Source organism: Pantherophis guttatus, chromosome 6 (genome assembly GCF_059756535.1).
Source record: "Pantherophis guttatus breed Tessera chromosome 6, ASM5975653v1, whole genome shotgun sequence".
Lineage (NCBI taxonomy): Eukaryota > Metazoa > Chordata > Lepidosauria > Squamata > Colubridae > Pantherophis > Pantherophis guttatus.
In genome coordinates this window covers 33,195,021-33,207,105 of record NC_142068.1, presented here as the reverse complement: position 1 = coordinate 33,207,105, position 12,085 = coordinate 33,195,021, and the positions used below count along the sequence as shown (strand labels likewise).

Genomic DNA, 12,085 nt, shown 5'->3' with positions numbered 1-12,085 from the left:
CTACTAATGAACTTTGTGAACTTTTGTGATACAAACAAATCTGTCTATATCCCAAAGTCAGAAGAAGGCAGGAAAGATTCAGCTTCTAATACATATCCAGGTATCCATTGCACCAGAAACCAATCCTCTCTCATCTTCTCCTAACTTCTACCACATTCCTTCTTGTCACCATCCAAAGCCCATTGACCTACTTCTTCAGGAAGGTGGAAAATGGACTGTTTTAATTTTGGAAGATGAGCCTGTTTTACAATGCCACCATCCATGCACTGCACATGTTCTTTTATGTTTGGTGGACTTGGAAACAAAACAAGCTTACAATTTTTGAAACATAATCTGCTTTTAAATAGAGTATTGCCTGTATTTGCATTCTATAAATTGGGTTAGATTTTTCACACATATACATCCATGTGCACATCTAAAATACAGATATACCACCATTTATTAGAAAATCTCTTACAACTAGTATGAGGACAATAAAATCAAATTATAAAAATGCTGTAGGAATGGTAAATATAGATGAATGATTGCTCTGTTAGTTCAAGGGAAATTACATTTCTTTTCTTTTTGTTTTCTTTTCTAGTTACAACATTTTTAAAAATTATATCCCAATAACAGCCATGGACATCTCGAGAAATTTCAAGAAATTAGAGGACTTTAGATCTTGTGGAATCAAACTCAATATATCTTTCCTACTCTCTTCTAAGATCAGATCACACCTGCAAAAAATACTAAAAGATAATTTACACGTAAAAAATTGGTAATAATGAAATAGAACAAAACAGATAGTTATTTATATATAAATGTTTTCATACCTGCAATTGAATTAAGAACATCTTTGGAGAAAGAAGTATCTATTGAATTTGCATGTTTCATTGTTGTCTGACTCTGAAATCCTACAGTGGTACTCAAATCATCTCTAGATCCCTAGATTTCAATGACAGCCAGAGAACAAATGTAACTATTACATCAATTTTCAAAATCTGTCACTTATTGCTAATTTTATAATTACATAACCAGTGCTTTGACATTAGGATAGAACCATAGTTTTTCTCTTTTGCAGTCTAATGACAAGGACATTTGTTATCTTTTGCAGTCTAATGACAAGGACAATTTGTTATTATTACCACCACCACACATTAATCTATTTCTGCTTGATCTAATTTATCAACTTTAGAAATATTAATATTTGTAAATATTAATAAATTCCTTTTCCAAAACAATAAAATTAGTTTAGGAAAATATTCCTCCCTCTATGCCTTCCCTTAATTCTAAACCAACTTTATGGTGGTAATCTTAATATCAGTTAGGAGAAGGCAGATTTTTTTTGTGAATCGAAAAGGGAGAAAACTTTAGTTGCAGATGGGAGGCCAATACTGAAACTGTTTATGGTCACCTAGTAAGCTTGTAAGTGATAAGAAGTTCAAATTGGATTTTCTTTCTCCCAATAATTAATTGCAATAGATTTATTTTAGGTATGCTTTTAGTCTGAAACCATGGATGTTTTCCTTTATAGACAATAAGTCCAGCAGTATAGCTAATTTAATAAGGGATGCGGTGGCTCAGTGGCTAAGATGCTGAGCTTGTCGATCAAAAGATCGGAAGTTCAGCAGTTCGAATCCCTAGTGCTGAGTAATGGGGTGAATTCCCATTACTTGTCCTAGCTTCTGCCAACCTAGCAGTTCAAAAGCATGTAAAAAATGCAAGTAGAAAAATAGGGACCACCTTTGGGGGCAAGGTAACAGTGTTCTGTGTGCCTTTGGCATTTAGTCATGCCGGCCACATGACCACAGAGACGTCTTTGGACAGCTCTGGCTCTTCGGCTTTGAAATGGAGATGAGCACCGCCCCCTAGAGTCAGGAATGACTAGCACATATGTGTGAGAGGAACCTTTACCTTTACTTTTTATAGCTAATTTAAGTGACTTTAAACTAATATATTTTTATCATACTCTATTTACTGATAAATTAACCTGAATCTAGTCTAGAATAATAAAAAAATGTTAGCATTATAGTTTTATGAAAAATTAAATTACTATTGTCCATTACTGGAACCCACCTGATTAGATGTATTGATACTGAATAAAAACATATCTTTCAGATATATCCTTGGCATATTGTCCAAAAGCATCCCATAGAGAGGCATATACAAGTTTGCTATTTTTGCCTGCTTCTCCTGCAGAAAAGACATTTAAAGAAGCTGGCTCAGACAACAGAGAAATCTATTCTGTCAAGGCAAAAAGTTACAAGAAAGATTCATACCGGATCACTGTATCTGTTATCAAAGGAATGTTTTGCCATCAGATTTTTGAGCATGGCTAGGGCCATGTGTCTGATGTCCTGGTCTTCTTGGAGTGCAAACCCAACTTCTCGAAGAAGTAATCCAATTAAAAAATGCTTCCGGCAAAATTCATTTGTCACAATATATTCAGGAACATCTGGATTAAGACAGTCAAGAGAGTTGTGTGTTTAAAACTTGTCATATATATGCTTCAATCTATCTATATATATCTTATATAATTAATTGGCATTAGAAAGACACTTACAGTTTTGTAGAACTCATTGTTTTAACTGATAAGTCTGCTAATGTTGCAGTTGAGTTATAAATCAGGAATAACTTCTGTTAATCTGTACCTGATATATTATAGTAATATTTTCTTTAGTACTTGGCAAGATGTAGAGATTGAATTTACTGCTGAGTTTAGCTATCCAGAAAATAACAAGAAGTTTTCTATTCTTCATTTAGAGGTCCTTCAATGTATACATTCCAATGTATGGATTGTATACTATCACTCCAAACATGTCTGCCAGCCAAAGTTGTGGGAGAATAATTCCAACTTGGATTCAGTGTAGAGTAATAGATAATTTTTAAAATGTAGAAATGGAATTTGATAATGCCACATTTAACTAAGTCTTAACTAAGACTGAAAATTGTACTTAGGTTTACCTGATGCATGAAACTGCTGGGTTGCTTCTGATGGTGTGATTGGATCTTGAATGGTGTGGTAGAAATATATGGAAAACGGGAAGAAAAAAAAGAAAAATAAAGAAGAAAAGGCACATTTAGATAAATGACAATGCTAATTGTAAAGGTATAATTTTATGGTGTCATATTTATCCATCCACACTTCTTGAAACATACTGATTAGAAATAGTGATTTTGGATTGGCTATTTTGAGATCAGCTCCAATTATTCTGGATGCTAAGCTTTTTTAAAGGAAGGGATTATTTTATCTTTTTATGGACTTTGCACAGTGGTTTGTGTGAAACTGATGGTGTAAAAGTACCATAGACAAAGCAGGACCAGTGAAATAATCCTTTCCTGTTAATCTATGTAAGGACAAATGATACTGCAGAGAACTACTACAAGCATATCGGTGTGAACCTTGAAAGTCTAGGAAGGACATTCTTCCAAACCATGGAAGGTGAATGGAAAGAGAAAGAAGCGTATTATAAGTGACTATTCAAGATACAATCCCAAATACAAATATAAATAGTGGCAGTGAGAAACCATTTCTATCCATGTTGTAAACTAATTGAATTGTTAACTGAACAATTAACTAAAGTGTTGGTATGGAATCAGCTGCACCTCAAAGAACTAGTAAAATGTGTTAAGCCAAAACATGGCGGACTTAATCTGGGGCACTTTAAACTGGATCTGAGGGGCTGTGTGGCAAAAAAATGGAAGAAGAACCACACATAGAGACTTGTGCAGTGTAGAAGAAACAGGTTATTGTGATTGGACAAAGTAAACTAAGAATGAAAAATTACAACAGATATTAGGTCTTAAAGTTCACACCCTTCCATCCTTTCTGCTCATGACAGAAAATAAAATAAATGACTTAACAAGAAAAATGAAGATCAGTTGAGATACCGAAAAGAACATTTGGGTTAAATATGTGGAAAATCAAATACAATCAGTACTGTTGTTGGTGTCTAATATTGCTCACACAAACCATGAGGAAAATAAGGAAATGGCTTCTTAAAAACAAATTGCAAATATTTTTAAGAGGCTTACAGTAAAAGTAGTGATGACTTTACTGATTACAAGTATTTGCACACCACAATTCCTGGTGGTTTACACCATAAACAAAAGCAAAGTAAATATAAATATAAAGCAGCTGAAGTAAAGTAACCAGTTATGAAATAGTGTCCCAGCTCACCATTAAATCCCATCTAATTAAAATAGTTTGATAGATTTGCAGAACAATTAATCAGTGGAATGGCTTGCCTCAAGAAGTTGTGGATGCTCCAACACCTCCAGTTTTTAAGAAGAGATTGGAAACCCTTTGTCTGAAATGGTACAGGGTTTGCTGCTTGACCAGGGGATTAGACTAGAAGACCTCCAAGGTTATTCTGTTAACTACTGCATCTACCACAGAGAAAGTTTCTCTCCTTTAGGTCTAAGGCCCCTCATTTATTTGATGGAAAAAGTCAAATTTTAATAATCGAATGTAAGGTTTTCAATTTCAAAATACCTTTTATTTTAGTACTATAAAAAATTGTCAGGCAATTTTTAAATTCATGATTCATGATTCATAATTTATGCATTTTTTGCTGTTTTTTTTAAAAAAAACACTAAAATAATAACTAGGTTACTAAAATAACATTTACTCATACTCACAATTGTAGTAAACCAATTTTATCGGAAATATGAAATTCGCAAGCTCACCTTAAATGTATTTATATAATATAAAACCCTAATATTTTTGTGAGCTTTATTACTAAGTATATATACTTAAAATTGAATACAGTTTCTTTTGTTTTATAATAAATATTATATTAGACCATAAATGCTTACCTGGAATGTTTGCAGATTTCAGGGGTAGGCAGAGAGGAATGAAGTGTTCATAATTACACACTTCTTGAAGAAAATCAAATTTATACTGGAACAAAATCTGAAAGTTTGAGATGATTATCAGGTGATTTATCTTCATTTATTACATGCATGTATATTCATTAATCTATCTGCATAACTATATGAACTAATAGTTATCCAGGATAATGACTGTACATGTTTATTTATATGCATGTGAAAGTATTCTTTTCATGTAAGACGAATTTAATTTTTTTTTAAAATGAGAAAGTTGATTGTAGCAATACTAAACTAATGAAGGGAAATCCAGTAGATAAATAATTGCTTAGATTAGATTGAATAAGAAACACATGCATTTCTCTGCTAGAGGACTGTTAAATGAGCAAGCTACAAACAATTTCCAATGAAGAGATCTACGTTTTCATCGAGAAACATAAGATTTGATAGACTGACTTTTTATTTTTTGTAAGAGCATAAAAAACCGAAATCAACTACACATTATGGGGAAGCAGCATATTACAAATATTTTTTTCTGTTAACTTCTTTGTAAAGTGATCATAAAACTTTTATACAACAAAATGAAACAAATATTTTGGGAAGACCTATTCTCTCTCTTTTTTTTTTACTGATTCTGATAATTTCTAAAGTAAAAGGAGAAATTGGCATAATTGCAAGTATACATTACTTTATTTACCTTGTCATCACCTGGTCCAAACATGCTTATATAGTTATTGATTAATTTAAATACAAATCCACGATCCATAAATGTGAAACATCGCTAAGAGAAAAAAAATTGAAATGATTATAATTATTTCCCGAAGACTTTTATAGAAAAAAGTTAATAAGGAATATCATCTTGGCAAACTGGCAATAAATGATGAAGATCAAATGTTAAAGTCAAATACTCAATTCAATAGTTTTCTGATTAATCTAAATATCAATTTATATCAGTGGTAATATGAAATTAAAATATTTTGTACTGCTTTGAATAAATAAAGCACATTCTTTAGAAAATTTACTAAAGATATAAATATGTTCAAATAAAACAGATCCTATTTGTCAAGAAAAGTTGTGTTTCTTGAATTTTTGGCTAAGAAATGCATTCTGAGCCATCGTGGCGCAGTGGTTAGAATGGAGTACCATAGGCTAGTTCTGGTGACTGCTGGCTACAGTTTGATTGTCACCGGCTCAAGGTTGATTCAGCCTTCCATCCGGTGATGGGATTCAACTGGTGTAACAACTGGTTCACTAAGTGTGCACTTCACACTACTGCAGTCCTGGTGAGTAAAACAGCTGAGGCGCGGCAATCCGCTCCGCTGCGCAAATCAGCTGGGCTTCAAACAAATGAAATAAAGGTAAGTAAAGCGCAGGGGTGGGCGGGCCCAGCTGATCGTCGGAGCTACTGGTTTGCCCGAACCGGTCTGAACTGTTAGAATCCCACCCTGCTTCCATCTTTCTGAGGTCAGTAAAAGGTGGACCCAGATTGTTGGGAGCAATATGCTGACTCTGTAAACCACTTAGAGAGGTATGTAAAGTACTGTGAAGTGGCATATAAATCTAAGTGCTACTGCGATTCTGCCTTTTTGTAAATCTAAAAACTGAATGGCAATTCTTTATTAATTAACAATGTTGTAGTTTTAATAAAAGGTTATCTTCTTTATTATAAACACAATAACTACTGTATATTCTTTTTTTGATGAAAAAGTATTAAAATGTTTCTTCTTTTGCTGTTTGGATATGAACTTTCAGCACTGGAATGCCTTCATCAGTGTACTTATGTTATAATTGTGTACTAACATAACATAACTAATGTTTCATGTTATGCAAACAGCATAGAGAAATATTTACTATGAAAATGAGTGCTAGGATTGTGGATTCTGCAAGGTACAAATGGGTTAATGGTTATTTATACTAAATACAACTTACTTTCAGAAACCTGCCAACACTGTGGCTTGCATTCTTTGTCTCTTCAAAAGCTTCTCTGTGTTTCCAAATAATATGATCTGATATGTTCATTACAACTTTATCTAGTTCAGTTTTGTATGATTCTGGAAACCTCTGAGCACGAGGAATCTGGTGGGACAGAAAATTAGAAACTGATCTAGACAATACTCAATATTCCAAAATGTTTCCTTCCCCTTTCCACACAACGAAATTGGAGGAATTAGTGAAATTGCTCTTGATTAAGTGATAAGATGCATCATTCTGATGAACAGTTTAATGATGGCATTTATTTATTCAGAAAATGTATTCAGCACTTAACGCCTTCATGGTACTGGATGCTTGCAAAGTAGATGCAACTAAGCTTCAATTAAAACGTTATCATTAAAACATGACGTAGGAAAATAAATACAATTTGAGAAATGTCTTAATTTGTAGCCAGAGGATCACTTATTTCAATTCCAGTGGCAATTTCTTTCATGGCCATATTATGGGAAAAGCCAAATCACTGTTGAAATTATTAATTGGTAACTTAAAGTGCTGCACAGATTGTATGAAATAGGCAGTCCTATAACCAGTTGGTCTAAATTTTATTTTGAGATCTTTAGGTTCAAAACTGTTCAGAACAGATTTATTGTCCAGATAAATTGTATTAATGTAACTGCAGAAGAATATATTAACAATCACCAGCTGCAGAAAGTGTTGCCCACCCATATATCCTCCCCCAGCCCCTCTGTCCTCAGCACTATATTGGCCACTCACACACTCCATGCACCCTTCATGTCATTATTGCACATCGTGCACACCCTGCCCAGCATGTACTGCATTCTTACACTCCCACATACCAAACCCCTAGAGCACCCCTTCACCTCATGCCCCACCCCTTCCTACACTTTCCCCATACCCTGTGCTCTCTCCACCATCCAGCTGCAGCCACTTAGTTGTCTGGCTGTGACTTGCAACTTCCTGACAGCTTCCTCCCTGACTTTGGTTGTGGGAAGCTGGCAAGAAGTTGCTTCATCTAATGAGAATGAAATTTGGTTAACAGCAGCAGCAGTGACTGCAGGGATTGCTATTACTAAATGATGCAGTTGTGCTTTATGACCACATCACTTAGTGAAAAAAAGCCCCAACTGCCATTGTAAGTTGAGAAATACCTGTATTTGTATCTATATGTTGCAGTTTTTTTTCCAGAACTCTATTCATCTGTCAGCGCTACAGTCTTTCACTGGGACAATCAATAATTTTATTAATATCTAAGTAGAGTATTTGGCAGCCATAATACATACTAAAGACAATTTTGTAAATGCTAACCAATGTCAATAATATAGCTTTGTCAGAATTTTTTTAAAAATAAAAAGCACTTGGAAGAAAACCCCAAAATATCATCCAAATATAAAGATCTCTTCATCATTGCCAAACAATCTTTGAGAAGAGAAGCAAGTTTCTCTTTTAGCAAAAACTTAGAGTTGTTCCCTGAAATAGAAGAGATTTGAGGATTGGCACTCTTTCTTTAAATGAAAAACTGAAGTTGATTTCATGGTTAATGGCTGGTTACATATGCAATTGATTATATATAAATGCACAATCTGTCAAAATAATCCCCTACCCGATGTACCCCATAGTCTACCATGCTGTTCCAGAACATGTTGATATTTTTTTTTCTCTAAGCGAGTACTAAGCCTGGATCTTTTCACTCCTAGTCTATTGAGGAAAGTATTTTATTTTAATAATCAATAATAATCATAGAAGATTCTCTATTTCAAATGTTAATTCTCTCACTATCTCAGTTATTCTTTAGCCATTAACACAAAATCCATGATCTATCAAGATTGGAAACTATGGGAGATACGTTATAACAATTGATAATTATACTGCACCTCCAATAAGCTATCAACTTAGAAAAACTAGTACCAAAATCAAGAACCTGTTCAGTCACTTCCCCACACCAAAAAATAGGCTGGATCCCTATCTACACCATCTACACAAGAAAAGGCAAACCAACAGACACCAGGAAAGACAATTAACCTGGACAATTAACCAATTGACCTAGAACCAGTTTGTAGGCGATCCACTCTCATCCAACCCCCACTAGAACCAGCACATATGCAACCCATACTCCCCAAGCCCAGGCCCCTTATAAAAAGTCTTGGAACCCCATTTTTCTCTGTAACTACCCCCAAGAACAAGCCCTTTTGTTGTTGGGAAATAAACAGATCAACTTCCTTCCCACCAGCAGCATACTTTGTGTCTTATTTGCCCACGCTCTCCTGGCTCAGAGAAAGGGATCCAGGAAAATTCTTTTAATACTACCGTACCCACTATATCATATTGACACTTTCTAATTAATCCTGAATTAAAAGGTCTGCTATCTTTTTACCTTACAGCAACATCTACCTCAAGATGCCTATATAAATTTGAACATCACTACAATCCAATTATATACACAGTAAGAGCTTTACTGTGTATATAATATAATAACAACCAAAGATAGTAGAGTCTAAAGTCAAGGTATATGAAAAGCATATATACCCTAATGTATCTTTGCACTCATTGAAGAATATGATAACACTTGGATGAGTAAAATATTCTTAAATAATAACATGTTTAAATATTGATAACACTTATTATGTAGTGCATAATAGCATAGAGTCTTACCTGTACTCTCTTTGTGTAAACCAAATGCTGTGCCATTGATTTTAATATAATTGCAAAAAAGAACCAGGAGTGCTATAAATAAATAAATATATTGTATTAACAGTCCTATACTTTGCAGTTTTATTTTTTATTTACAAAAATCTCCCCCAAAGTGGGCTTTTCCATATGTGCTGAGACTATGTTTCCATAAAAGCTAAGCAAAGTGGCTGAAATTTGCTAGAGCTGTATTTCCCAAATATTTGGAAGGCATAAGATTAGAGAAGAGAGAACTGAATTCTAATCTATGGAGTTATTTCTGAATAGACTTTCTGTACATAAATATAGTAATTTATTACGTTGCTTTTTTACTTCTTCAGGTGGCCTTGAAAAGGCCTGCTTCTCTGGCTTGGGGAAAATCATTAGAATAGATTGACAAGGGATTAACTAAGGAATTAATAAATTTATTGTTTCTCCTTTTCCAATTGGAATTTATATCAGAATCTCATTTAACTCTTTAAAAAACTAAGAAGTCCATCCATTATTTGATTCTGAATTCAATTTATAAAAATCAAAACCATCTTCTCTCTGCCACTTTAGTGCTGAATTGGTAACAGTTTATAAGGAATATGCTTGCTCAATCTTCTAGCAAGAAGCTGCATTTGTGTGATGCATTTGCCAATATAGGTGTCCTTCAACATCACCATCTTCTTGCTTTTAAATCCTAATATTTTGATTTAGGTTCCCATATTAACTGTTCTGCTAAGCAATCCTTTCCCCCAGCTTCAGGGATCAGACAACAAAACGACATAATAAAATAAGAACATATAGCAAAACAGAGTCCGTTTGATGTGGTGAATACCGTATTTTTCGGAGTATAAGACACACTTCCCCCCCCCAAAAGGGTGAAAATTTGGGTGATTCTTATACATTGAATGTAGCTCTGCCCAGTGCCCACCCACTGGCCCACATCCTTTGGCCTCTGTGCGTCCTCTCAAACAGAGCTTTTGGAGGCTGAAAATGCAGCCTCCCAACAGAGAGCTTCTCAAACAGCCTCCAAAAGGTCCGTTTGAAAGGCTGCCTTTACAAAGAAAAGCTCCTTTGTAAATGGAGCTTTGGAGCTTTGGAGAGCCTCTCAAGCAGAATTTTTTTTTTCTTATTTTCCTCCCCACAAAATAAGGTGCGTCTTATACTCCGGAGCATTTTACACTCTGAAAAATATGGTAAATTAGAAAGCAGGATACTGTGAGTTTTAATCCTATCTGAAGCACAAGCCAGCTAAGCGACCTTCAGCCAGTCGTTTTCTCTCAGCCCTGGGAATGAAGCATTGACAAACTACTCCCCGCCCACCCCCCATCCCCCCCCAAAAAAAATGCCAGGAAAACTCCAAAGACTAGCCCAGGCAGTCACCAGGAGTCAAAAACTAACTCAAAGGAAGAAAAGTGAGGAAAGCAATAACCTATAAAATCTTCCCTGACATTTTAGCTCATGAATAAGAATAAATTTCACCTTTAGAACAAGTTTCACAGTCCTTTGATCATTTGACTGTAAGAGATCAGTTATATTCTTGGCCAGTTCTTCATGAACAGTCCGTTCTTCAAATGTCTTAGTTTTGAATACATACTAAAAGTATAATATAAAATGCAGGAAAAAAGTTAATGGTGAGAACATTAGGTCTCATTGACTCCATGCAGCACGAATAATTTACATCATATAGTACTTGATAGTTATATAGCCAATGCTAGGAAAATATTTATGGTGCAAGACTTTTGGAGCTAGCCTTCTATTGATTTGAATGTAATGAAACTAAGAAACTATACTATGTACACAATCATCTCCTTGACCATTCAGAAGTACATCCCTTTAAGGATAATGAACTCATTCCCAAGTCTGCATCACTTGCCTGAAAATAAATCCTCCTGAACTCAGTGAGATATATCTCTGATTAAATATGTATGAGATTGTGTTATGAACATTTTACATTATGCAGAAAGGTGTGGTGTATACCAAAATCAAAAATATATATCTCAGGCGATAAATTCTCTAACCTGTCAACAAATGCTTAGCAATATGATCATAGCTGCATAGTAGTGTTTCTTTACCTTGGGATTTTATGATGTATGGATTTCAACTCCCAGAATTTTCCAGCCTCTTAACACTGCTGTATAGGCAACAATTCCTATTTCATTTTATATTAAAGTTTATTAACACTATCATTATATTTGATAGGTTCAAAGTGGGAAAGTTTCTTTGTCATTATTTTTGTGTTTGCTTACTTACTTATTTTTTTAAGAACACATTCAACACTTTCCTAATGAGACTGAATACATCGTGGGATGTGGGAAAAATACATATAAATATTGAAACATTATTCCTGCCAGCATGGAAGTATTAGCATCTGCAGTTATCTTGCACATGCACCATTCTTTTGCTCTAAACATCAGCCAATCTGGAAATGTATGAAATGTGGTGACATTTAGTCTTATTCTTGAATGTAGGACGACTAAGCAAAACAATCACTCGACCAATGTTGTTTTGAACGTATTAATAAGAGAATACATTTAGTGACATCTGGTTAAGCACTCACACAATTTAGTTTGTTTACATATGTAGAGCATTGTCCACAACATTTTTGGATTTTCAACAGCATTACCTCCGAAATAATGCTGCTATAAATGGAAGTTGTAAATAAGAATTC

General features: G+C 34.4%; 1 protein-coding gene across 14 annotated transcripts in view; it reads right to left on the bottom strand.

The window, feature by feature from the left end:
• DOCK10 (dedicator of cytokinesis 10) overlaps nucleotides 1–12,085 on the bottom strand; it is a 166,510-nt gene that overhangs the window by 31,451 nt on the left and 122,974 nt on the right. For all 14 annotated transcript variants that reach the window (XM_060682894.2, XM_034439393.3, XM_060682895.2 and 11 more), the window contains exons 26-34: nucleotides 10,897–11,010; nucleotides 9,412–9,483; nucleotides 6,739–6,885; nucleotides 5,507–5,590; nucleotides 4,798–4,894; nucleotides 2,944–2,988; nucleotides 2,259–2,434; nucleotides 2,056–2,172; nucleotides 813–924 (exon numbers count right to left, since the gene is read on the bottom strand). In XM_060682894.2, the coding sequence (XP_060538877.2) occupies nucleotides 813–924; nucleotides 2,056–2,172; nucleotides 2,259–2,434; nucleotides 2,944–2,988; nucleotides 4,798–4,894; nucleotides 5,507–5,590; nucleotides 6,739–6,885; nucleotides 9,412–9,483; nucleotides 10,897–11,010 (964 nt within the window). The remainder of the gene's footprint in view (nucleotides 1–812; nucleotides 925–2,055; nucleotides 2,173–2,258; nucleotides 2,435–2,943; nucleotides 2,989–4,797; nucleotides 4,895–5,506; nucleotides 5,591–6,738; nucleotides 6,886–9,411; nucleotides 9,484–10,896; nucleotides 11,011–12,085) is intronic.